This window comes from Ogataea haglerorum, assembly GCF_019207285.1.
Source record: "Ogataea haglerorum isolate 81-453-3 chromosome Unknown 81-453-3_NODE_4_length_651989_cov_98.092404, whole genome shotgun sequence".
NCBI classification, from domain to species: Eukaryota; Fungi; Ascomycota; class Pichiomycetes; order Pichiales; family Pichiaceae; genus Ogataea; species Ogataea haglerorum.
The window spans coordinates 1-24,696 of NW_025065154.1; the positions used below are offsets into that span (position 1 = coordinate 1).

The 24,696-nt window shown below is 49.5% G+C and overlaps 16 protein-coding genes across 16 annotated transcripts; 10 read left to right on the forward strand and 6 right to left on the reverse strand.

Annotated features, from left to right (window-relative positions):
- Positions 1 to 94: 94 nt before the first annotated feature.
- KL911_001548 (uncharacterized protein) lies at positions 95 to 3,232 on the forward strand (the record flags this gene model as incomplete). Its single annotated transcript, XM_043196518.1, has 1 exon — positions 95 to 3,232. One exon carries the CDS (start codon positions 95 to 97, stop codon positions 3,230 to 3,232), a length of 3,138 nt encoding a protein of 1,045 aa, XP_043055309.1.
- A 14-nt stretch (positions 3,233 to 3,246) lies between these two features.
- Positions 3,247 to 4,608, reverse strand: KL911_001549 (uncharacterized protein; the record flags this gene model as incomplete). The annotated part of the gene is made up of 1 exon (XM_043196519.1): positions 3,247 to 4,608. The coding sequence occupies one exon, from the start codon at positions 4,606 to 4,608 to the stop codon at positions 3,247 to 3,249; it is 1,362 nt and encodes a 453-aa protein (XP_043055310.1).
- Positions 4,609 to 4,658: 50 nt separating this feature from the next.
- KL911_001550 (uncharacterized protein) lies at positions 4,659 to 5,933 on the forward strand (the record flags this gene model as incomplete). The annotated part of the gene is made up of 1 exon (XM_043196521.1): positions 4,659 to 5,933. The coding sequence occupies one exon, from the start codon at positions 4,659 to 4,661 to the stop codon at positions 5,931 to 5,933; it is 1,275 nt and encodes a 424-aa protein (XP_043055311.1).
- A 1-nt stretch (position 5,934) lies between these two features.
- On the reverse strand, positions 5,935 to 6,888 carry KL911_001551 (uncharacterized protein; the record flags this gene model as incomplete). Its single annotated transcript, XM_043196522.1, has 1 exon — positions 5,935 to 6,888. One exon carries the CDS (start codon positions 6,886 to 6,888, stop codon positions 5,935 to 5,937), a length of 954 nt encoding a protein of 317 aa, XP_043055312.1.
- Positions 6,889 to 7,156: 268 nt separating this feature from the next.
- KL911_001552 (uncharacterized protein) lies at positions 7,157 to 9,058 on the forward strand (the record flags this gene model as incomplete). Its single annotated transcript, XM_043196523.1, has 1 exon — positions 7,157 to 9,058. One exon carries the CDS (start codon positions 7,157 to 7,159, stop codon positions 9,056 to 9,058), a length of 1,902 nt encoding a protein of 633 aa, XP_043055313.1.
- Positions 9,059 to 9,106: 48 nt separating this feature from the next.
- On the forward strand, positions 9,107 to 10,270 carry KL911_001553 (uncharacterized protein; the record flags this gene model as incomplete). Its single annotated transcript, XM_043196524.1, has 1 exon — positions 9,107 to 10,270. The coding sequence occupies one exon, from the start codon at positions 9,107 to 9,109 to the stop codon at positions 10,268 to 10,270; it is 1,164 nt and encodes a 387-aa protein (XP_043055314.1).
- Positions 10,271 to 10,274: 4 nt separating this feature from the next.
- Positions 10,275 to 14,018, reverse strand: KL911_001554 (uncharacterized protein; the record flags this gene model as incomplete). Its single annotated transcript, XM_043196525.1, has 1 exon — positions 10,275 to 14,018. One exon carries the CDS (start codon positions 14,016 to 14,018, stop codon positions 10,275 to 10,277), a length of 3,744 nt encoding a protein of 1,247 aa, XP_043055315.1.
- Positions 14,019 to 14,476: 458 nt separating this feature from the next.
- Positions 14,477 to 16,279, forward strand: KL911_001555 (uncharacterized protein; the record flags this gene model as incomplete). Its single annotated transcript, XM_043196526.1, has 1 exon — positions 14,477 to 16,279. One exon carries the CDS (start codon positions 14,477 to 14,479, stop codon positions 16,277 to 16,279), a length of 1,803 nt encoding a protein of 600 aa, XP_043055316.1.
- A 2-nt stretch (positions 16,280 to 16,281) lies between these two features.
- On the reverse strand, positions 16,282 to 17,985 carry KL911_001556 (uncharacterized protein; the record flags this gene model as incomplete). Its single annotated transcript, XM_043196527.1, has 1 exon — positions 16,282 to 17,985. One exon carries the CDS (start codon positions 17,983 to 17,985, stop codon positions 16,282 to 16,284), a length of 1,704 nt encoding a protein of 567 aa, XP_043055317.1.
- A 33-nt stretch (positions 17,986 to 18,018) lies between these two features.
- Positions 18,019 to 18,915, forward strand: KL911_001557 (uncharacterized protein; the record flags this gene model as incomplete). Its single annotated transcript, XM_043196528.1, has 1 exon — positions 18,019 to 18,915. The coding sequence occupies one exon, from the start codon at positions 18,019 to 18,021 to the stop codon at positions 18,913 to 18,915; it is 897 nt and encodes a 298-aa protein (XP_043055318.1).
- A 54-nt stretch (positions 18,916 to 18,969) lies between these two features.
- KL911_001558 (uncharacterized protein) lies at positions 18,970 to 19,566 on the forward strand (the record flags this gene model as incomplete). The annotated part of the gene is made up of 1 exon (XM_043196529.1): positions 18,970 to 19,566. The coding sequence occupies one exon, from the start codon at positions 18,970 to 18,972 to the stop codon at positions 19,564 to 19,566; it is 597 nt and encodes a 198-aa protein (XP_043055319.1).
- Positions 19,567 to 19,600: 34 nt separating this feature from the next.
- On the reverse strand, positions 19,601 to 19,867 carry KL911_001559 (uncharacterized protein; the record flags this gene model as incomplete). The annotated part of the gene is made up of 1 exon (XM_043196530.1): positions 19,601 to 19,867. The coding sequence occupies one exon, from the start codon at positions 19,865 to 19,867 to the stop codon at positions 19,601 to 19,603; it is 267 nt and encodes an 88-aa protein (XP_043055320.1).
- A 110-nt stretch (positions 19,868 to 19,977) lies between these two features.
- On the forward strand, positions 19,978 to 21,102 carry KL911_001560 (uncharacterized protein; the record flags this gene model as incomplete). The annotated part of the gene is made up of 1 exon (XM_043196532.1): positions 19,978 to 21,102. The coding sequence occupies one exon, from the start codon at positions 19,978 to 19,980 to the stop codon at positions 21,100 to 21,102; it is 1,125 nt and encodes a 374-aa protein (XP_043055321.1).
- A 246-nt stretch (positions 21,103 to 21,348) lies between these two features.
- On the forward strand, positions 21,349 to 21,621 carry KL911_001561 (uncharacterized protein; the record flags this gene model as incomplete). Its single annotated transcript, XM_043196533.1, has 1 exon — positions 21,349 to 21,621. The coding sequence occupies one exon, from the start codon at positions 21,349 to 21,351 to the stop codon at positions 21,619 to 21,621; it is 273 nt and encodes a 90-aa protein (XP_043055322.1).
- Positions 21,622 to 21,724: 103 nt separating this feature from the next.
- Positions 21,725 to 23,377, forward strand: KL911_001562 (uncharacterized protein; the record flags this gene model as incomplete). The annotated part of the gene is made up of 1 exon (XM_043196534.1): positions 21,725 to 23,377. One exon carries the CDS (start codon positions 21,725 to 21,727, stop codon positions 23,375 to 23,377), a length of 1,653 nt encoding a protein of 550 aa, XP_043055323.1.
- A 105-nt stretch (positions 23,378 to 23,482) lies between these two features.
- Positions 23,483 to 24,613, reverse strand: KL911_001563 (uncharacterized protein; the record flags this gene model as incomplete). The annotated part of the gene is made up of 1 exon (XM_043196535.1): positions 23,483 to 24,613. One exon carries the CDS (start codon positions 24,611 to 24,613, stop codon positions 23,483 to 23,485), a length of 1,131 nt encoding a protein of 376 aa, XP_043055324.1.
- Between the last annotated feature and the right edge of the window lie 83 nt (positions 24,614 to 24,696).

Below are 24,696 nucleotides of genomic sequence, written 5' to 3' on the forward strand. Positions count from 1 at the left end.
AAAAAAAAAAAAAAAAAAAAAAAAAAAAAAAAAAAAAAAAAAAAAAAAAAAAAAAAAAAAAAAAAAAAAAAAAAACAGATTTGTCTTGTTAAATATGGATCTCTTTGGGGCCTTCGAGAATCCAGATCTGGAAAACGTTGTTCCAGAAGAAGTTTCAAAACCTGAAGAGCCAAAAGGAATTAAAAGAGCCAATTCAGAATCCAAGAACGGCTCAGAAAAGAAGCCAAAAGTTGATAAAAGGGAACAAGAGGAAAATGGCAAAAAAGTGGTCCCCATCGTGGCCGACACGTTAGAAATTGAAGCTTCCCGAGAGGTCGATGCCTCCAGTGGACTGCTCGCATCTACAGACATAGACACCTCGAAAGTCAAGTTACGACACCAGGTGCGGCACCAGGTTGCAGTGCCACCAGGGTACGACTACGTTCCCATTGGGCAACATAAACGGAAAACTGAGGCTCGTACTTATCCTTTCACGCTTGATCCCTTCCAAGATACATCCATTTCCTGTATAGATCGTCAGGAATCTGTCCTCGTCAGTGCTCACACCTCTGCTGGTAAGACTGTGGTTGCAGAATACGCTATTGCCCAATCGCTAAGAGACAAGCAACGTGTAATTTATACGTCTCCCATCAAAGCCTTGAGTAACCAGAAATACCGTGAGTTACAAGCTGACTTTGGTGATGTTGGACTGATGACTGGAGATGTGACTATCAATCCTGACGCCGGGTGTTTGGTAATGACCACTGAAATTCTGAGATCCATGCTTTATAGGGGCTCTGAGATTATGAGAGAAGTTGCCTGGGTGATCTTTGATGAGGTTCACTACATGCGTGACAAGAGCAGAGGTGTCGTGTGGGAAGAAACCATCATTCTGCTCCCCGACAATGTCCATCACGTGTTCTTATCTGCTACCATTCCAAATGCCATGGAGTTTGCCGAATGGATTTGCAAAGTTCATAACCAGCCTTGTCACGTCGTCTACACAGATTTTCGTCCAACTCCATTGCAGCATTACCTTTTCCCTGCCGAAGGGGAAGGAATACATCTGGTCGTCGACGAGAAAGGAACGTTTAGAGAGGAGAACTTCCAGAAGGCCATGGCATCGATATCAAACAAAATGGGAGACGACCCTGGAGCTGTTGAGACGAAGGGTGGCAAGTCCTGGAAAGGAGGTGTCAAGGAAGGAAAGTCTGACATTTACAAGATCGTGAAGATGATTTGGATGAAAAAGTACAACCCTGTCATTGTTTTTTCGTTCAGCAAGCGTGACTGTGAGGCTCTTGCCATGAAGATGTCCAAGCTCGACTTTAATACTGACGAGGAGCGCGAGATGCTCACCAAGATCTTCAACAATGCGATCAGCATTCTGTCCGACGACGACAAAGAACTGCCGCAGATCAAGCACATCTTGCCGCTATTGCGTCGTGGTATTGGCATCCATCACTCTGGACTGCTTCCAATTTTGAAGGAAATTATTGAAATTTTGTTTCAAGAGGGATTTCTGAAAGTTCTGTTCGCGACGGAGACCTTCTCTATTGGATTGAATATGCCAGCCAAGACTGTTGTGTTCACGTCCGTGCGTAAATGGGACGGGAATGGGTTCAGATGGGTTTCTGGAGGAGAATATATTCAGATGTCTGGACGAGCTGGCCGTCGTGGTTTGGATGATCGTGGTATTGTGATTATGATGATTGACGAGAAGATGGAGCCTCAGGTCGCCAAGGGAATGGTGAAAGGTGTTGCTGATAGATTAGACTCTGCATTCCATTTGGGCTACAACATGATCTTGAACCTGATGCGCGTGGAAGGGATTTCGCCAGAGTTTATGCTGAGTAGCTCTTTTTTCCAGTTCCAAAACTCGATTTCCGAGCCAGAATTGAAGAAACAACTGGCCAAGTACGAGCAAGAGTTGGACTCGATTGTGATTGACGACATGGAAAATATCAAGGAGTATTACGAGCTCCAGAAGCAGCTCGATCAGTATAATGAAGATGTGCGCAAGATCGTTACTCATCCAGGAAACATTCTGCCCCACCTGAAGGGTGGTCGTTTGGTGGAGGTGAATATCAATGGAATGGACTATGGCTGGGCGATTGTGGTTGATTTCTCGAAGCGCAACAACAAGCGCAACCAAGCGCAATACAGCGACCATGAGTCATATGTGGTAAACGTTTTCGTGAACACCATGTTTGTCGACTCTCCGGTGAACCTAATCAAACCTTTCCAGGTGCAACTGGTGGAGGGAATTCGTCCAGCGAAAGAAGGAGAGGAGACGAGAAGTGAGGTGATTCCTATCACGTTGGACTCCATCAAAAAGATAAGTAGTTGCCGCTCAATTTTGCCGCAGGACATGAAGAATAGCCAGGCGCGTAAGACGTTGCGCAAGGCATTGAAGGAGATTGTCAAAAGACATCCCGATGGACTCCCTATTTTGGACCCCGTCACCAAAATGCATATCAAAGACGAGGAGTTCAAGGTTTTGTTACGGAAAATCGAAATTTTGGAAAGCAAGTTACACTCCAACCCTCTTGCGCAGTCGACTCGGCTCAAGGAACTGTACGACCAGTACTCGCATCGGATGAGCATTGTGGAGAAAATCAACGAGACAAAGAAGAAGATCAGTGAAGTGCAGTCTCTCATTCAGATGGACGATCTGAAGCACCGCAAGAGAGTGCTTAGACGGCTCGGATTCACCACACAGGATGACATTGTTGAGATTAAGGGCCGTGTTGCATGCGAGATTAGCACGGGAGACGAACTGCTGCTCACTGAGTTGATATTCAACGGAACCTTTAACGAGTTAGATCCCTCACAGTGCGCGGCCTTATTATCGTGCTTCGTCTTTCAGGAACGCACCAAGGTGACCCCTAGACTCAAGCCGGAGCTTGCTGAGCCGCTCAAAGCATTGAAGGAGATGGCTTCGAAGATTGCAAAAGTTTGCAGAGAGTGCAAACTGGAGATTGTTGAGAAGGATTACGTGGAGTCGTTCAAGCCGGATTTAATGGAAGTGGTTTATGCTTGGTGTCGAGGAGCCTCGTTCACGCAGATTTGCATTATGACGGACGTCTACGAAGGTTCGCTGATCAGAAGTTTTAGGCGTCTAGAAGAGCTGATCAAGCAGTTGGTGGACGCTGCCAGGACCATTGGAAACGTTGCCTTGGAGGAGAAACTAACCAAATCGGCTGAGCTGATCCACAGAGACATTGTTTCTGCTGCATCGTTGTATTTGTAGATAATAAATTATTTTTATGCTGCGATATCCATGATGTCGACCTGGGCCTCCGTATGGCCTTTCATTCTAGCAAGCTCTTGCTCAATTTTTTCCTTCCACACGTCCACGTTACGGGTGTACAGTTGTTCCAAAATCGCCATTTTCAACTTCCAGATTTCTGGGTTGTTGATATGCTTATACTCGTCCAGCAGTCTATTCATGACGGACGGCCACCGGATCAGCTGCTCCACCGTATGGTCGTACAGCGATAGTGCTCTGACAAGCTCTAGGAACGAGCTTGTAGACAGATTCAGGATTTTGGAAGGCGGAATGTCCAGTTTGGAAAAAGTCTCCTGCTTGCTAACCAGATTTTCAAATATTTGTATTGTGGTTGCAGTGAGAGGAAGTGTTTCGAGAAATTGCGTTCTTGAGGCTAACAGACTTGGATCAACGTTTGAAAGCAGAAACACAGAGGGCTCGTCGCTGTGCGTTATGGCGTGGTCTATGATCTTATATTGGCGATCGAACTCAGCAAATTTCGAGGCATCGAGTCTGCTCAGATTGGCAAGAAAAACCACCGGCTCGAGACTGAACAACGTCTTGATCTCGGGCACAAACGCGTCATCCACGTACAGGCGACAGATATAGCCAATCTGCTCGTTCAATTTATCTAGCAAGTCTAATCTGTCGAACCTAATAGTGTCCAGCAATTTGTTATAAAATGAAACCACATACGCATTGAGCAGCACGTCGTTGCTCTGAGCGAATTCTCTTTCTGGCATCAAATATAGATCATCAGGGAGGTCTTTAACAACAGGAAGAAGTTCTGAGCAGAGATCAAAACACCGCGAAAACACTTGTGGATCGCCCCTAATTTTTCTAAGCAGGTCTAGACACTCTTTGGATAATAGACGACGTTGCACGAGCTCGCCCTTCGCAAGTACCACTAGACTTCTTTCAATTGAACTCACCGTTTCTACAGTTGTGGCTGGGTCTGCCAGCAGGTTCAGCATTATTGAGATGAACGGCGTGTTGGCCACCAAATCGGGGGGAGTCGCCCTTGCCACGATATCGATGATTAGTATTTTTAGGTTCTCGTTATGACCCTGTAGACCTGAAATTAGCATCTCAAGTGAGAATTCCTGTACGATCGTGTCGAAGTGGTAGTGACTGATGATTTCGTTGAACAGGTCGATAGCATGACTCTTCCATTCCGCACTTGTCTTGTTAGAGCTGACTACTTGTATCACCTTTGATCCAAATGTCCGAAGGATCTGTGAGGACTCGTACAAGCTAGCGTCTTTGAGGATTAGCTTGGCTTGTTCAAATAGATGATGGTCTACGAGGTCAGACTCTGCATTATCCAAATGTTCGAGAATCTGCTGGATGGCTGCCATAGAGTAAAGTGTGTGTATATTTTAAAATTAAATTTAACTATTTTTTATTTATGATCCCAGAGGAAGTCATATTACAAGATCCTCAATTCAAAGAATCGCGGCTGGATTCTTTGTACTCAAACTTCAATCATTTGAAGGAGAATCCAGAGGGACTCGAAGCCAATGTAACAGCGTGGAAGTCACTCCTGTTGGACGCGAGAAAGAAATGTCCGGATCATTTCAAAGATAAAGTTGCCTTTGACTCAGATAGTCTGGCGGAGCAATTTTCGCTACCCTCAAAAGGCCTGGTTCCTAAGGGCCTAAACAAGGTAATTGACCAGCTAGTGCAAGAGAGAGTTCTTGTGCCATACTCGCAGTTTCAGCAAGACAAAGGTTTGCTGGGACGCGTTGTGGGGTGGATGTTTGGCCCGCGCTATCAGAGCGGCAACGACGATTCTGGACAGCTCAGGAAAGGTGAACGCTTTGTGATAAGCTCGGAACTGTCAAAATGGAGTCGTGAGTTAGGTTTGTATCTGAGCAATAACTCGCCGCTGGTGAAGGACCATCTGGTTGATCTCGCGTCCAAAGATCTAAGTCTCTCGCGGTTTGATGTTGAATGTTGTCTAACAAGTCTTGAGCGAGAACACAAGGTGGCGATAGAAGGCGATGTGGTGCGCGTTTTGGACGAGACCCAACAAGAAGTGCAACTCTCACCTGAGCAGGTGGAATCTATTGCAACTTTGAAATACTCTATTTACAAAATGACCCAGTACAACGACGAGACAGAAAAAAGGGTCCATGAGCTGGAGGCACGTGTGCGCGAATACGTGAAGAAGAACCAAATGATCAGGGCCAGATCTGAGCTCAAAATACAGAAAGCTTTGTCTGCAAAGCTGCAAAAATCCACCCAAGGACTTGAGAATTTGGTGCTGTTGCTCTACAAAATTGAAGAGAACAATAACAACATGCTGGTAGTGAAGACTCTGGAGTCCAACTCAAAGATTTTGAAGAGCATGAATGAACAGGTTGGAGACATTGCCTCGGTTGTTCAAGAGGTTCGCGAAGAGTGGGGCAAAATGGACGAATTGAGCGAGCATCTTGGCGCCATGACTACGGACGACAGTTCGATCGACGAGGAACTGCAGTTGCTGGAGAAAGAGGAGAAACAGAAGGTAGAAAAGGAAAGAGAGAAGTCCGCGGAGCCAGAGCCACAAAAGGAGGTCGAAGAGCCGGCCATTGTGGACGATGCCGAAGCGGACTCAGTGCTTCTCGAGCGGTTCAACAAATTAAAGCTACCCGCCAAAGACAGCGAGGAAGAAAAGCTAGAGAATCCATTGCCTGCGTGATCTATAAAATGACGACTCCGTTGAGCGGCAAGATGTACTGTCGAAGCTTGATGCCCGCCTCCTGGAATACCTTAGAGCTTAGTTCATCCATTGAATAGCTTTGGGAGTAGACCACTTCTTCGATGCCGCTCTGAACAATTTTTATAGAGCATGTGAGACAGGGACAGGTATTGCAGTACAGGACAGCGCTTTTTCCTATCCTGTCTCTACCTGCCTCTAATATGGCATTTTCTTCTGCATGCAGACACAAACAGGTTGACAAGCTGACTCCACATGAATCGCCAGCATTACATCTTGGACAGCCTCCCTCATTGCAGTTCTTTACGTTACGTGGAGTCCCATTGTAGCCTGTTGCTAAAATCCTGTTGTCTCTGACCAACACACAGCCGACTCTGCGTTTCATGCAGTTAGATCTCAGCGCAGCTAGATCTGCCAGCCTCATAAAATACGCGTCCCAGGACGGTCTGAGCCGTTCCTGGTTCAGAAGATTCAGATTTCGAAGTCTGTCATGAAACTCCTCGACCGTGTGCCCATCATTTATGATGCGTATCTCCGACTGGTCAAGAATTCGCAACATCTCACCATTATGACCAAATCTATACTCGTCAGATCGCAGTGCAAATTGTTCTAATGTGATGTTTGCGTTCGTTTTTCGAAGTCTTTCAAACCGGTTGATTAGAGACGCGTCGATAGCCACGTGGAGAAAAAATGGCCGTTTCAAGAGCGCCTGGAGAAACTTGTTGTTGGTAATGCATGTGAGGACAAATTTATCATACCAGTTTTTTGTCACAAAATCTATCAGCTCCAACTCAGTGTCGAATCTTTTGAATATGTGAAGATGGGCTTCGGCCGGCGATCCGTCCACCGTAATATATTTGAACCCATATTCGTTAACCAGAAATTCCGCCACTTCTGATTTGCCTGAATATAATGTGCCTGTGATGCCAATTAACATTAGCTTTTTCGTGTAGCGAAGTAGAGATTTTTCCCCAGGTTGTCCCGCTAAAGTGTGTTACGTAATCCGACAACTGGGATAAGGTTCTCTCTAAGTACACAAAGAGGAACAAGTACGCGCACCCCAAGCACATCGTCGTCTGTCAGTATCTCATTTATAAGGGCGCTACCAAGAATACCAGTACGATACACAAATTATAGGTGCGGAAGTCAGAGCAGCTCGGAGCCAGCATATTTTGATCAATATTTGTTTTCCATTTATTTTATTTATGCTCGACGATTTGGTGTTGTCCCGCTGCCAGGGCGCATCCGGCGATTTGATTAGCTGGTCGACAGACGGGTATATTTCACTGCCCTTCCGCAAGGAGTTTTTTATTCTAGCACCGAAAAGCTCTGATGAGATCTCTGAAATATCGGATGTTTTCAATTTGACACGGCTAGGGGGTTCGATCTCTGAACTGCCAAATGCACTTAATGAGACCGTTTGTACCGACGAGGAGATATGTGTGGGTCAATTGCAGGATCCTGCAACCACCAGCGTAGTGGAAGCGCGCTGGTCGGCTTCGGGGGTAGGAGAAAATAAACAATGCGTATTGAGTCTTGTCACAAATACTGGAAACGCGTTCATTCTTGATCAAGATGGGTTAAACAACTGGGAAGTACGCCACAACATAATAGACGCTCTAAAAAAGGATGAAAACATTGATTTGCAACGAATTGTCAAGTATTCACAGCTGAAACGGCTTCGAGTGAAATCGATTGGCTGGTTTCACCATCTGCATCGCTCGTTACTCAAGGCCCCAGTGTGGCCGTTGGAGGTCTCTTCCACGTTTGTTTTATGCACGGAGCACAACAGTGCCTGGATTTACCGCATGGGCGCTTCCCTCTCGCGATTGCTTGAGATACAGCTGCCAGCTACCAAAGTACGGAAATGTGAGGTCTCAGACTGGACGAAGAACGGGGACTCCTTGGAGGCGTTTGTAGTCTTTGAGCTGGTCACAAACGAGCTGGTAGCTCAGAAAATAGAGTACAACAAGGAATTTGTCGCAAAAGAACAATTCAGCATCCGTCCTCCGTCCCCAATTCTTGTCTCTCAATTCGCTCTCTCCACATTCAATGGCAATTCCTACTGTACAATAACGTCGGATATCTTGCAATGTGTCCAGCTTTCCACAGGCAAAACGCTGTCGCACCGGCTTTCCTCTGTCGCTTCCATTTCCTCAATTGTCCAGAAAGAGAACTTCATTATTCTTTCCAACAGCCATAAAGACTTGATTTTCGGTGATGTGGACTGGTATAGGGAAGAAATCCACCTTTATGAGCACGACTATCGCCGCATGATACAATACGAGCACCCGCTTGCTGCCAAGGTAAACGAGCTCAATAAAGTTCGGCCATTCCGTATAATGGCATTATCTTATAACCCCACCAAAGACTTCCTTGCTTTGATCCATGCGCAGCGGTCGCAAAGTACTATAGACTCCCGGAACATCTCGCTCAAGGAAGACTATTCTCTGGCAATCGTTCCTATGAGCAAGCCTGTCAGTCTCCAACTCTCAAGTATCAACTACAGTCCCTCTTACATTGTGCAAATGTGCGACCTGTGGCCTCATGAAAATCTCAAAGACATCAAATTTGAGGCGCAATCAGCACCGGTACTTCCCTCCGACTTGGACCTCGCACTATCTGAGCTTTACCTGTCCGAGCAGATACAGGGCATGCGACTGGCAAATCTCCTGCAACCGCATTCCTTCGACCAAATTCTACTTAGAGTCCTTGCTGAAGCCGTGGTCCAGCATATCTCAGCACACCGCCCGCAGCTGGACGATTGCGACACGCTGCTGTACAATAACTACCTACAGTTTCTTGGTCAGCCTCCCCTAGCAACAGAAAAAACCGTTACACTCAACATCCCAGGACTCAATGCAACCGAGACGTTTTCGTTGGATGCGCCATTCGACCGCGACACCATAACCTCAGAGCAGAGCCATACTTGGCTACGCTGCTCGGCTACGTTGCTGCCACTGTTCACGACGAAACTGCTGGTGTGCGAAACCTCTGGAAAACGGATCATCTCGCCAGCGTCTCCTCATCTGGGGCCATTGACCAGACAGGTTCTGGAAGGACTACAGATTTGTTTTTTCAGTGGAGGCAGATGGATAAGAAGGTGAAAAATCTCGGAAAAATAATATAGAATGTTATAGATCTTATTTAATTTGATGCCCTCGCCCGTGTTCTTTTCGCACCCGCCTCCGGGGTTTTCTATTCTCTCCATCTTGCGAGGTATCCAGCTGTCTCTGATCGGCTCTTACCGAGCGGCCTTGAACCCGAACCTGCTGAACACCAGGTACTACTCTAAAGCTCTCAACATAATGAAATGGTCCATAATACTCCATGTGATAATGAATATTCCACTGATTGCAGCCACTATCTTCCTCCGATTTCTGGAGCTTTTTCTACTCTCGCACGAGACTGCGGCGCTAGTGCTAGACAAGCTCAAGTTCTTCCAGATGCATCTTCTCAACATCAACCCGTTCCTGATTATGTCGTTCAGGTTCTTCACCAACGACTTGGACGATGTGTATTTCGAGTCGCTTCGTTTTGCAGACAAAGTGTACGCTCAAAAACATCCAGATAAACCAAAAACATACGCAGCCAACTTAGAGCATTGCGAAAAGTACATGAAGACTGTCGCTCCCGACCCTAGACCTCAGACACCTTCGTATTTGTTGCAACAGATCAATTTGCTGCAATCTAGATTCATGAAAACCAGCTGGTTGTCCGAGGTGACAAACTTCAACGGGTTCGCTGAATTCGCCGTGTCCTACATCTACAACACCGGCTTGTCTATAATACTCTTCTTCCTAGCCAAGACGCCCTATGTGGGTTCTCTTGTGTTCCCGGTGGCCACATTCAGGAACCTCAACAGGTCTATAGGAACGTTCTACGCACTTTTGGTAGTGTTTATTACGTTTCTTCTACCGGAAACATATTCCTTGTTTCTGCTGAACACCATCTTCGGCTCGAAACAGCTCATGATGCTTCTGCTGAGACCGTACTTCAAGTGTCTGCCTTTCAACTTTCAGCAGCGCGAGCAGTGGTACCTCTCAAGGATAGGCTGTCTCTACGGGTTCAGTCTCATGTTCTATTTGTTGCTGAGACTGCCTATTATCGGCCTGCTGGTTTACGGTGTCGCAGAGGCAGCCACGGGCCATCTCACCACCAAAATCAGCGATCCACCTCCAAACATCACAGGCCCTCTTCTTCAGCGATGGGCGCAGGAACAGTGTTTGTGGAACAAGGAGTACTATGACGAGATCAACGATATCATGGGCGATATCGAGCCAACCATCCCTGGAACATTTAAAGAACGCACTGCATGATAGACTAGGACGCATTTTCTTCCTGACGTAGACGTCTCACCACCTCCGGGCTGTTTGAGTTGGCAAAGCTCGAGACCTGGTAGCCTTTTCCGCCAAAGATCTTCAGCAGCAGCGGCAGCAGCACAAGAGAGTGGATCGAAGCCAGCACGATCAGGCTGAACCACATGCGAAAATAGTAGATCTGGAATATTTTAGACCGTGTGAAGCCTAGGACAACAATCCCAATCAGTTTCGTCAACGTGATCCCGCTCAGAGTCGAGCCCCCAATGAGGATCAACGCATTGTACGCTCTCGAGAAGGAGTCGGACTTGGCATCGTCCTCGGTGAAATTGAACGCCTTCACCAGATGGATGGAAAATTCCACTGACAGGCCCAGACAGATCAATATGTTGACCAGAGAAACGGCATTCAACGAGATACCACCAATGGCCATTGCTCCACCAATGTTGACAAGGATTGAGACAATGTTCACCACGAGAATCGCCGAGTTCCGGAACGAGCCAAGGAGGAACGAACTCGTCACGTAGACCAGGATCAGCGCCGAGACGAGTAGTCTGAATGTCAGTGAAACGATCGTCTCGTATTGGGTAAAGAAAATGTAGAATGGGGAGTATGCAAAGATGTCTAAGTCCAGACGCGATTTGATTTCCTTGACTATGCGCAGGGACTGGTGATATGCATTGATAAAGTCGCTTTGAGACCTCAGCGGCACGTGCGACGTGCGGAATGCGGACCGCACAATTGCACCGTTTTCGTCCTGCAAAATTGAGCCGGAGTACGGAGCTTTTCCTCCCAGCGGGCACGGGTCAGACGGTGACTCGATCCACTGATTGAAAAATCGTATGAAGGTGTCATTCTCGGGGAACCCTTCCATCTTAAAGCTCCATTCTCTATCCTCGTAGCAGACAGCACATTGTCTGGAGGGCATGTTTGGCGTACAAAACTCGGACTCGTTCGACTTTTTCAAACGACAGCAGTCTGTGAGATCAGGGTTGAGCCATAGCAGGAAGTCATCTATCCAGCTGCTAACAGGGTCGTTAACGGTGCTCAGTTCCCCGCGTTTATACTCCTGCTCCATCATGTTCACCAGAGAGTACTCGTCGCAAGTGGTGAATCTTCCGCAGAGCTTTTGCTGATTCTCCAGTTTTGTGGCGTCCAGCGAGGACACAACCATGAATATCGGAGGCCCCACCTCAAGATAATCGTAGACAGCGTTGAAGTAATCAATCAGATAGGAGTCGGACGGGATGGCTATACGTTGGTCGAATCCAAGCTCGATTCCTGGCAGCAACGACAGGGACAGACCCAGTAGCAGTGCGAAAAAAGCTAGGCTCCATTTAACCACCCTGCGGTCAAACAACAGCGGAGCATAGTAATTTCGCACGAACTTGTTGAAAACGTTGTCGTTGGAGTATTCGAGCAGCTGCGACAAGCCTTCCTGGTTGTCCGGAGTGTCTTCAGGCAGCGAGACCGGAGTGTAGTTTCCGTCCAGCTTAATAAACGGTAGACAATCCAGACGCAGGTCTTCGACGCGTTGCTGGTCCAGTGAGAGCACAGAAACGAACGCGGTAAGCTGCAGCGCCGAATTGAACACGACAGCGAGGGCGCAGTAGAGCGCAAAGTTCTTGACGGCAGGCATCCCGACGGAACTGGCAAGAAGGAAGCAGATGAACTGGCACGAGGTACTGAGGACGATGCTGGGTCCAATCTTGGCCATCGTCTTGGATATGCGCACATGGATGTTGTCGTTGTTGTAGTTGAGATGGTTGCAGTTATGGAGCTCATTGGTGATGAGAAAGATATTGTCTACGCCGATGGCTAGGACGAGGAACGGAATGACCTCTGCAATGATGAGCGTCGACTTGAGGCCGAACAGACTCCAAAATCCAGCCGATGCAAATACCGAGAGCAGCACAATAAATATACCCACGAGACCGAGGCCAAAACGTGTGCGGATCAGAACTGCAAGCGGTGAGCCGGACTCGACGTTCATCTGTTGCTTCTGGCCGCCGCTGCCCAACGCAATCGACGCGTACGCGAACATTACCAGATACGAGATGAGGACGATGCGGATATCGCTGTTGGTCGACTTGTTGAGCTCCTTCTCGAGGGAGAGCTCGGTACTGAAGCTGATGACGAGGCCATGGTCACGCGCCTCGACCTGCAACTCGCTGAGATATTTCTCCAACACGGCTTCCCACGCCAGCGAGTTTTTGATCTGAGGATCGTGTGGGTCGTTGTTGTTGTTGAGGAGCAGCGTGACCACCAGCGCCTTCGCGGACATCACCGAGTCGCTAAAGCCGCCAAACACAAGCTGCGGCCTGAGGGGCTGGCCGAACGAAGGCAGACAGTTGACAGGCGAGTTTGCGCAGTCCTTGATCTTGGTCTGCCACGAGCTCTCGGGCAGCTGGCCGATGTCGCCGTAGAAGTACTGCGTGAAGGACTCCAGCGCGCAGGTGTCTCCCAACGGCTTGAAACACAAGTCTTCGTACGCGACAGTCGTATTATCCACCTGTGCTGTCAACGCAGCAATTTCTTGCTCCTTTGCAAACCACCATTCGATAGCTCTGTAGTTCTGGAGCACAGAGTCACCGCTAGCATTGGCAACAAAAATCTGCTGCGTCCGGTAGAACGGACCAAAACTCTCGTCGTACACCTTGCGTTCGAGGTACGAGGCGGACTTTGGGCTGACCCAGAGGTTGACCGGGTTAGTCTCTAGCTGGGTCATGAGCACAAACAGCGAGAGCAGAACAGACGCGCCGACCGCTAGGCCGATTACCAGCCACGGCCTCTGTGAGCACTTGAGGCCTAGCTTGGCAAACCATCTCTCCAGCACATTGTTCACAATGTACGAGTCCCTGGCCACATAGTGGTCGAAATTGTCGAACTGATCGCCGGAACCCTCGAGCAGCTCGGTGTCAGAGCCGGCCAATGCTGTAGACTCAAGTTGGTCGAGGAACAGCGATTGTGACCGCGTTCGCGCCACGGCCACAGCGTAAAGCCCGAGATACAAGGTGAGGCCGAGCGAGTACACCAAGATGACCGCGAATGAGAAGCACGGGAGCACGCCAACCCGACAGGATTCCTGTCGTTTGAGCTTCGGCAGCGCGGGACACGAGCCGGGACAGTCTGCGCAGGCGCACCTGTAGTTTTCGTCTTCGTCGTCGCAAGCATGGAATGACAGCGCCAACGACGCCAGGCCGGTCTCGTTATGGGTGCGGAAGTTGATTTGGAATGGCGAGCCGCCCAGCATCGGCTTCTCATCGCCCAAGAACTTGAGAAATTGCGAGTAGTTCTTGGCTCCTCCTCCTATAAGATCCATAGCGTATCCGTTAGTGGCACTGAACTTGATGTTTTTGCACGAATCGTAGAACTGGACAGCCATGGCTGTGTCCACCTGCACGTCAACCTCCGCCACAACTGGCGAGCCCGACAGGGACGTACCGGTACGTGTCACGTTGACAAACGTGGACTGGTTTGCGGAACACGTGAAGTGGCAAAACAGCTGGAAGAAGTTATCCTTGCAGGCTGGACACGAGCTGATCAGGGGCTCTGCTTTGTGGAGCTGTGTCTGGAGATCGTTTAACTGGTCATTGTCACAACAGGCATACTTCTCGTCTGCCCAACTGTCGCCGCAAACAGACACCAACAACTGGTGGTCCTGTGCGCTCAGCAGCGGCGCTGCCGAGTTGTTCGGGGCTGGTAGGTTGCCGCCAAAAAGCGACTTCTTGCCCCCGGAGCCGTACATGGCACACACTCCGGGAGAGTGCACGGCCTGCGCGACTGCAAGAAGAAGGAATATAACGAGCATTAAAAAACAATTTTGACTACATCTGCGATTTAGGCCTCTAAGACCAGTCCAGCAATTTCCCTCCACAGCATCTTGATGAGTATCTTATGGGTGTGCGTGGCCAGAACCTTATATATTCAGGCCTAGACCCTGTCATGACTTTTGATCTTTTTTCATGACGTATTCGGGTGTGAGGATACCCCACAGATGGCCCCGGACGGCAGTATCAGCGCTATTTTGAGATAGATACAGAATGCGGGACATGACCTTTTTTTTGCGTGTGTATAAAGGAAGCTTAATCGCAGTCTTCAAGCACAGCGCAGCTGGTATATCATATAACTGGGTATCACATGCTGATTGTCAAATATAAATACCCCACGATAAGTTTTTCTCCTCCAATGTTGAAGACCCTACGGATGACTGTGAGACACAAATCCGGAACCGCAAAAGGCTCACTGTTCAAGTACCAGGACCAGCTGCCATCGCTGCCGGTGCCGTCTCTCAGCAAGACGCTCGAGCGGTACAAAAAGTCCATCCAACCGTACTATATGCGCGGAGCAAGCGACCCTTATCTGCGGTACTGCTCTGTGATCGACGACTTTGCGAAGACACAGGGCCCGAAGCTCCAGCAGAAGCTCGAGCAGTTTGCCGCGGACAAGCGCAACTGGCTCTCGCATTGGTGGGACGATTATGCGTATCTTACTTATAGGGACCCTGTGTCACCGTTTGTGTCCTATTTTTTTCACCACAAGGAGCTCAATTCCAAAATTGGCAAGGACCAGGTCACCAAGGCGGCATGTCTTGCATCAAAGACGCTGGAGTTCATGGAGGCCATCGAGACACAAACTCTGGAGCCCGAGCTGATCAAGAACAACCCATTTTGTATGGAAAGCTTCAAGTGGATGTTTAACAACTGCAGAGTGCCGGAGCCAGACAGAGACACAAACCCACGCTTCAGTCCCGAGCAAAACAGATATATGATTGTTATTGCAAACAACAGGTTTTACAAGCTGTTGCACCATGTGGACGGAGAGCGCGTCGGGCTAGCAGATCTCGCCGCCAACATACAGGCCATCAGGACACACGCAGACACGCTGCCTCCGGTGAAGAATGCGGTCGGCGTGCTCACATCCACCGACCGTGATGTGTGGGCCACAAACTATGCAGAGCTTGTGAAAAACCCGGTTAACAGGCAGTCGTTGCAGGCAATTCAGGCGTCGTCGTTCGTGCTCTGTCTCGACGACGATTATCCAATGACGATCGAGCAGCAGTCGCGCAACGCGTGGCACGGAAACGGAACCAACAGATGGTTCGACAAGCCGGTGCAATTCTTCGTTTCTCGAAACGGCACATCAGGGTTCCTTGGTGAGCACTCCAAGATGGACGGCACTCCGACTCTGAGGATGAACGACTGGCTCGTGCGCGAGCTGGAAAAGATGCAGCCTCCGGAGGAGACGTACAGCACACAGCTCTTCCGAGAACTACAGTTCGACGTGTCGGCAAAAACACAGACCGCTATTGAGAACGCCAAGGCAAGTTTTGACAATACTGTCAACGCATTGGACCTGCGAGTGTGGCAGTTCCACGGGCTGGGAAAATCGCAGATCAAGTTGTTCAAGGCGTCTCCCGACGCGTTCATCCAAATGCTCATTCAGTTGGCCTATTACAAGTACACGGGCACTGTGAGACCCACTTATGAGTCTGCGTCCACGAGAAAGTATTTTGCAGGCCGCACAGAAACGTGCCGGTCGGTCTCCAACGAGTCGTTGCATTTTGTGAGAACATGGGAGGACGTTTCGACTACTAAGGAACAGAAAATCGCGGCCTTCCGCGACGCTGTGTCTGCGCACGTCGAGTATATCACTGCTGCCTCTGATGGTCGCGGAGTCGACAGACATCTGTTTGGTCTTTCGCAAATGTGTGAAGAGGAGAAACACGACTTTTTCAAAGATCCTATCTTTGCATACTCCTCGTATTGGTACCTGTCAACTTCTCAACTCAGTTCGGAACAGTTCAACGGGTACGGCTGGGCGCCAGTCGTGCCAGAGGGTCTTGGCCTTGCCTACATGGTAAACAACGATTGGCTGCATGTGAACGTGACAGTGTTCAAAAACAACCAGCTAGGGCTCGAGGCCGACAAGATGGCATATTACCTTGGTTTGGCAGCCCGCGAGCTCAAAGAGACGCTCACGAGCGAGACCATCAAGGCCAAGCTCTAGAATCAAGTTCCCAGTATTTCATAGATGAAAACATAGTCGCTTGCTTTGCCCTGCCAGCCCCTGTTTCCACTAGAGCTCACCATAAAACGACACGTAGGGTCCACGTAGAGATCGCTCAAGATGCCGCCGTTGTGTCCGGGGACAATCATGAACGGTATTTTCTTCCTCTTTTTCGACGGCTCGTCTGACTGCGCGCTGTTGGAGAGCCGCAGGTCGTAAAGTCGAATATTGTCTTGACAGCCGCAAAGCAGGTAATTATCGTTTGGTAGCGTTTTGACCACGCTGATGGGGCCCGACGCATGAGGAAACTTGATCTGCTGCTTGACCTCGCTCGTTCGCCGAATATCGTATTCCTCCACCACAGCGTTGCGTCGGCCCACGTAGATGGAGTTGCCGTCATTCGACCATACAGCAGACATACACCACGGCGTGGACCCTGGCAGTATGCCGATGGTCGAAACGTTGTTCGACGCTGTCGGCAGCCGCGAGTCCCACACATTGACGGTTCCGTTGACCGCCGACGAGAGGAACACGTGATCTGACCGCTGGATTGAAGCAGCTAAACCGGTCTGGGCAGCATCGTCCTGGATCTTCTTAATGTCCTGTTTAGTCGAGTCGCGTTCTTCCGGCTGCTTCTTGGTGTCGTCGTCGTCGTCGCCAAACAGCGAGTCCATGTCGTCGTCCCCCTGGCTAATAGGTAGGTCCACTCCGCCAACAGGTCTATATTCTATGTGCGAAATCTGTCCTCTGGACTCTTTGAACAGATTGATGGTCTTGCCCGTGTTGAGATCCCATTCGAGAATTTTCATGTCCCAGGAGCCACTCAAAAAGCGTTTTTCGTCGTTGTTGAGCTGCAAACACGAGACGGTGTCGCTATGCGAGTGCTCAGACTTTCCGTGCTTGAAATAATACTGGATAGCGCCCTCGTTGAAGCGCACGCTCTGGAGAGTGATTCCGCCGCTCTTCAGCCCGCTTAGCAGCCAATGCGACTCTGACTGCACCGCCAGCGAGTACACGGGAGACATGCGCGGCTCGAAGGTGGTAATTGCCGTGTTAACAGGTTTTTTGGTCTTCGCCTTAGAGTTTTTCAGCTGCTCGGAAGCCAGCTCCGTCAGTAGCTCGTCCTTGTAGTACGGCTGCTCGTTCTCCCAGTAAGAGCAAAGCATTCCTCCGTACGAAATGGAGTCCACCAATTGGTGCTTCTGCGCAGATGTGAGCGGTGACTTCCCTTCGACAGACCCAAATAGGTCGAATTTTCGAATGAAGCCGTCCTCTCCGCCGGTGAAAAGCCACCGTGGACCCTTGGTAAGCGCAATTGAATGAACCGGTGATGAGTATGGAATTGCCACGATGGGGTAGATCTCCAGCACGTTCAGCTTGCGCGCACGCTCTATCAACGACTGTCGCACGCTGACAGCTGGTTTCTCCTCTGCCGGTTTTTCTGCTGGATTATCTGTCGCATTCTCGTCAACCTCAGCAACGGGTTGTTCCTGCGAAGGCTCGTGCTCGTCGACGTCCATTTCTGCTTCGTCGTCGTCCCCGTCCCCGTCTTCTTCCTCATCGTCGTCGTCAACCCCTTCCTCATCATCTTCCTCCTCGTCTTCCTCCTGATCATCGGGCACAGACGGCTCGTCGACTTCTTCTTCTTCTTCGTCCTCTTCCTCGTTCAAGTCGATATCCTCGTCGAATATGTCGTTAGAGTTCATTAGACAAAATAAATCGATTTTTTTTTTGTTTCAATGTCAATCTACACAGAGGATCTCTGCTACACCTTCCCTTCCAAGAAAGTCGGGCTTTACGACATCAACCTTGACATCAAACCCAAATCGCGTGTTCTGTTGGTCGGGCCGAACGGGGCCGGGAAGTCGACTCTGCTGCGTGTCCTGGCAGGTCAAAAACTCGTTAAGCAGGGCAGACTGTTACTCAACGGTAGAGACCCGTTCAAGTTGGCCTCTGCCGGCAATTCGGGCATCATCACGTACCTGGGCACTGAATGGGCTTCTAACGATATCACGAAGCGAGATATTCCCGTCACAGTGCTCATCGACTCTGTCGGAGGAACCAACTACAAAGAACGCAGAGATCTGCTAGTTAATATGCTGGACATCGACATCACCTGGAGGATGAACCAATGCTCGGACGGAGAGCGTCGCAGAGTTCAGCTGTGCATGGGACTGCTCAAGCCGTGGGATTTGCTGCTCCTCGATGAGGTCACCGTGGATCTGGATGTTTTGGTGCGTTCGCGGCTGTTAGCATTTCTGCGTCAGGAAACGGAGCAACGAAATGCCACCATCGTGTACGCCACGCATATTTTCGATGGTTTGGGCGACTGGTCGAGCGAAATCATCCATCTTCGCGGCGGGTGCATTGTCGCCAAGCATTCGATGGACACAGTGAAGTACAAGGACAGTGAAGACGCAGTGCTGGAGACGGAGCTCGCCGTGGAGGTACCGAAAACAAGATCGATATATCCTCTGGCACTGAACTGGCTTGAGCAAGACCTTCATCTACGTGGTGAGCGCACAGAGGATAGAACCCGTCCAAAGTACGAGGATTTGTCACAGCTCGCAAATAACCAGTACTATGACGATAAGGAGAGAGTGACGAGTTACTTCAAGACTACGAGGAAGATTTAGCTGATGTGCACGACCACGATAAAAAAAAAATTAGAGCTTCGTTGATTATTCGTTATGGTAGAATTCGTCTCTGACAAGACCCGGGGCCGGGCCGAACAGGGGCTAAATGCAGTGCTAGCAAGACATCTTCCAGGAGCCGATACGCGTGAGAAGAAGCGTGGCGGTGCAGCAGCTATTGCACAGGTGAGGAAAAATATGGACCACTGGGACGCAAATAGGCACGTTGCCGCTCGCGAGCGCTTGAAAACGGACAAGAAACGGAACGCAGCCATTCGAAAAGCCAAGGAAACGGAACGCCGGGTTGAGAAGCTGGCCAAGTTGCAGGCGGGTGACATAGAAGAGGTGGAAAATGCCATTGCAGAGAACGTGCGAAAAGTTAAATCGTGGGAGCCCAGCAACGCAAAGGAGCTACGGCAGCTAGAACTCAAGATTATAAGGCTGCGCAATAAGGAGATTTCGCGGCGCAAAAAGGTTAGGCAGAGCAAGCTCAAGAAAGATCAGTTCCAAGCTAAGGTTAAGAAGGGACTCATTTCTGTGCCAGGACTTACTCCAGGACTTGCTCCTGTGGGGGAAACTGGTTCGAGCGACGACGAGGTGGAGCTGGATGGGGACGACGTCCAGCTGAAGGACGATTACGACGAATATAACTAAAAGTAATATTTCATTATGTACAGCACGGAAAACGTTATTTTTCGTTGGCTTTTTCCAGGGGGACCCCACCATTCTCGAAAGGCGCCTCTTTGCGTGCCTCATCCAGCATCGGCTTTATTCCCTGTTTCTGAAGGTGGATATCTATGCATTCTTTGTAGTCGGCCCAGAGGTCCTCACATTCGTTGTAAACGCTCTTGCCCTTGAGGAACTTTTCTGTATACCAGTAGTTGAAGCAGGCATCGTATTTTTGCTTGAGATCCGTACACTCGGGAGCAAATGAAGTTGACATCAGATTACCCATGGTAACAAAAGGTTTAAAAAACGGACGAGACGAGAATCGACTCTGCGACGGCGACGCTGCACCGACCTGGAAAAATGATTTGAAAATAAATTACCACGCGAACGCGTACCATGTCTCGGAGATCGTTTTATTTCTCATCCTCTTCATCCACGCGGTCCCAGGAGTTGGAGCAGCTCAGCAAGATCGAGCAGGAGATTACGCTGACATTGCAAGAAATTGACAAAAATCTTAGCGTATCGAACAGCATTATCAACGAGAGCGTGATACCGCGATTAGCAAGGTTCCGCCACAGCAGTAGCAAGATCTGGAGCAACGTGGAGTTTTGGAAGACCTTCTTTGAGAACAGCGCGAATGTTGAAATCACCACGGAGGAGGCCGACAAGATGGCTATGCAACAGGAACAGGAGCCTGCGGTCGAGCCGACTCTGGCCGCGACAAATAACTCGCAGTACAATGAGATCAACCAGCGATACAAAAAGCATATTGACAACGAGGCAAACGAGACGTCAACAACAGCTACAGACACGGTTTCTCTATGGAAAGAAGGTACTCGCAAGCGGTTGGCAAGCTCCACGCCAAATAGGAAACCGGGACTCGACAACGACTCGAGCAGCTTGGAGCCGGCTGTACAGCTGCGGTCCGACGACGTGGAGCGCGAGCAGGCCGAAAAACAATCACATATTCCTGACGAACTGACGACTAGTAATATTTTCGACGCGTCGACGGTGCAGCTGCCGGAAACACAGTGGAAACTGACCAAGAGCCCCAAAAAAAAGACTTTGAGCCCTGTGCGAAAGAAGCAGAAATCAATAGCTACGCAGTACGATTCGTCGCCTATCGAGGAGCCGCCTGTGCTCAAGTCAGCTGTCTACTTATCGCCCGCTCGAAAAGGCTCGCGGAGCCCGCACAAGGAGAACGACGACGATCAGCGGTTCCCGAAGTCCCCGAAGTACGGAGCTGGGGGACGACTGCTGCGCAACACCAAAGGCACAGAAATCGCTCTTAATTTTGCCCGGTCGGAGCTGGCCTCGACGACGGCAGACTTTTCCTACCAGACAGCGCCGCTGCCCGGCGTTTCCGGTGCTAGCAATGACTATGGGCTTAGTTCGTCGGTATTAAACCAAGAGTCCACGACAATGGACGAAGCTCCACAACTACAGTCGCAGCTGCCTGAAAAAACGCCTGAGATCGCGTCGTCGCCGATCAAAGATCCCGAGAACCCATTCATTGAGTAGTGTATATTAGCCAGAATAAAATGCACAGGTCGCATTTTTTTCGATAAATTCTTCCATTCTTATTTCCGAACTGAAATTTTCAAATCGGCTAAGGATCATGATCCGGTGTCCGCACGCTTCAGAGTTGTGAATAATACGTTGCTATAAAGAGTGAGAACAGTACCATCTCTAGAAAAGTTCTCTTCACGGCTGCCCTGTGTCCGCGTCGCTGACTGCAGCCTACTACTATACATATCGCTTATTCTAATGCCTGGTTTCAAAATACGCCGAAATCCAAAAAATGTGCTTAATTGGCTAGGGATTCCAGGAGTGCTATTTCACATTGTGGTGATGGTGGCGGTGACTCTTCTGTACGTCGAGTACTCGCAGAACAAACGGATACTGGCCGATGCCGCGAGAATTGTCTCCGCTCCGTTTGTCTTGGAGTCCGACCCCCATGACAGATTCCAGCCGTTTAATCTCGGCTCGCTTATTGCCGTCATGGCCCTTACTCTGGCATTTTTATTCCTTTTAGGTTAATACGCGTTAATCTTATGAAGAATGATACCTGATGTGGTGCAAGGAGTAAACTTCACTGATACGCTTTAGGCGACAGAATCACGACAAGTTTTGTTGGATCCAGATGACGGCAGACTACAAGACTGTCATCAGACAGAAGCACGCATCCAACCTAGACAAGATCCCAGCCGAGTGGCGCCTCAAACACATCCCTAGCCCTGAAGAACAGCAAGAGGTCGAGCCATACATAGAGCCGTTCCTATCTTCGAAAGAGCTGTGGATTACTAATGTTTCTGCTGTTGAGCTCCTGAAAAACATCCAGTCCGGGCAGCTCTCTGCTTTGGAGGTCTGCGAGGCATTCTGCCACCGATCTGCGCTTGTTCACCAGCTCACTGATTGTCTGATTGAGATCTTCTACGACAGAGCCCTGCAACGTGCTAGGGAACTAGATGCATATTTCCAGAGAACCGGCAAGATCGTGGGCCCTCTGCACGGGATTCCCATTTCTTTGAAAGACCAGTTCAATCTGAAGGGCATCACCACCTCACTAGGATACGTGGCTCCCCACATATCTAAGGAATTAGAGTGCATAGTCTCACAGAAAAAGCCAGACGAAGAGTCGCTTCTTGCTCGCATTCTGTACGATGCGGGCGCAGTTTTCTATGTCAAAACGACCGTTCCGATGGCAATGTTTGGCAGTGAGACATCGTCGAACCTGGGAATCACTAAGAACCCGTTTGACAGACGCAAGTGTCCCGGTGGCTCCAGCGGAGGGGAAGCAGCTTTGTTGGCCGGAAAAGGCTCCGTGATTGGCATGGGAACCGACATCGGTGGGTCTATTCGTGGCCCTTCTGTGCAGTGCGGCCTCTTCGGACTAAGACCGAGCTCGAACCGGTTCCCGTATCTGGGAATTTCCAATTCGTATCCAAACCAGTCTATTGTGCCGTCCGTGGCAGGGCCGATGTGTCGGTACTTGGAGGACATGGAGTACGTTTCTAAAGTTGTTTTCGACGCTCAGTCATGGTTTGAGGATGCGAGAGTGCCTCCTATTCCGTGGAGAATTGTTGGTCTCGAGGCGGTAAATGTTGGCTTCATGCACTGGGACAGGATCGTCATGCCGCATCCACCAATTCTGCGTGCTCTGAAACATGCCAAGGCATCTTTGCAAGAGAGCGGTGTCGAGTGTCTTGACGTCGAGCCTCCGCTCAACCACGCCGAGATGGCTACCTTTTTGACCGACATCTACACCTGCGACGATTTCGCAGAGATCAAAAGATTTGCTGCTCTTGGAGGTGAACCGTTGCCGGATCTCCTTGTCAGGATGTTCCATCTGAACGGCCAGGTTTCCGACCTCGAGGATGTTTTCAAGAAAGTCGGGCAAAAGTATCAGTACCAACAAACGTACGACAAATTTTGGAACGATACCGCCAAGCACACCAAAAATGGCAAACCAGTAGATTGCATCATCATGCCGGGCTGGGCCTGTACCTCGTGGAAGAATGGAGAAAACCACAAAACTGCCAATAGCTACACCAGATTCCTCAATGTCTTGGACTATTCTGTGATCACGCTCCCTGTTTCTCACGTGACCGACTCGGACGAGCCGTTCGAGAGGACCGACTTTGCAGGGGAGATGGACAAACTGTGCTGGGAATATTACGACAAGGAGTTCTATCGTGGCATGCCGATCGTGCTGCAGCTCGTTTGTCGCAGATACGAGGAAGAGAAATGTATTGCGTTGGCAAAAAAGTTGCTGCCAATAATTAGAGATTCATAGAACTACCTCTCTATTTATACAATGTTTAAACTCCCATAGCAGTCGAAATCCTTATAAAACAACTAACATAACGCTATACACGCCATCCGATAGCGATCTAGTTCATCATTTGGTCAGTCCCGTTCTCTTCTTGAGGATGGCTTCCTCTGTACCGTATTCTCTGTCGTCCTTCTCACCCTCCAACTCAGACCGGATCTTGTCCGTGTTCTGGGTCTGTTTGGCCCAGTATTTTTTATCTTTTTTGGTCTGCTTGCTGAACAGCTCTTTGTCTGGCTTCCTGTAAGATCCGCCCAGTCTGTCCCAGAGAGTGGTAAACTGGCCGTAGTTGTAGTTGAAGTACAGGTGGTGGATGGTGTGGCATGCAGCTCCGTTCACAACCGGGTCATCTGACATGTACTCCCCGTCGTGGATCATGACCGTCCAAAAATTCACAAACGTAAACAGTAAAAGGTATGAAATTTTGTGGAGAGGAAACAAGAATGGATACCAGTGGTAAGGCAGCGACTGCGCATAGCCGTCGACCGGATGGAACGCGTGAGATGCGAAGGGTGTGCAGACAATCCATTTGTGATGAGGCTTGTGCAGCACTTTGTACACGGACGGCCAGTGCAGCCACCTATGGATGAAGTAGATGCCGCAGTCGGTGAACATGATGAAGGTGGGAATCTGGAGCACTAGGGCCCGCCATCCACCGGTGGACTCGTTAACGTCATAATATAATTTCGAGTGGCCGTGCAGCTCGAGCAAGAACCAAGGGATCGTGAGGATGACCATGACCGGGATGGCACTAATGGCCTGTTTGATTTCCAGAGACATCTGGTTCTTGAGATACCTTGGATGGTTGAAATTGCTCTTGTCGTACACGAAATGGTACGACAAAGCGGCAACGCTGAAATAGAGCAGCCAACCGAAAATGGTCATGATTAGAAACAAGGAAATCGACTGCCTGATGATGTTGGATCTTCCCAACAGAGACAAGTGCGCATAAGGGCTCTCGTCGAAGAAGCGGTACTTGTTATTGACACCGTAAATCTCCTTGTTGAAGTTGAAGATCTGTGGCAAGTTTGCGGCTTCGGAGTAGGCAATAGCGGCTTGGGTGCCGTTGTTAATGAATTCCGCCAGGTTGTCAATAGCCTTGGGCTTCTGCGGCATGTAGCGTGCCAGAGAGCTTGGCAGCAAAGTGGCGAAGACCTTGTCGAACACAAGGGTGTCGCAAATCTCTAGCACGATATCCATCTGGATGTAGCGGACGAACCTATGGTAACTCGAATGAGAGAATCAGACACAACGATAAGCTTTCAAGCCAATGAGGATCAGAC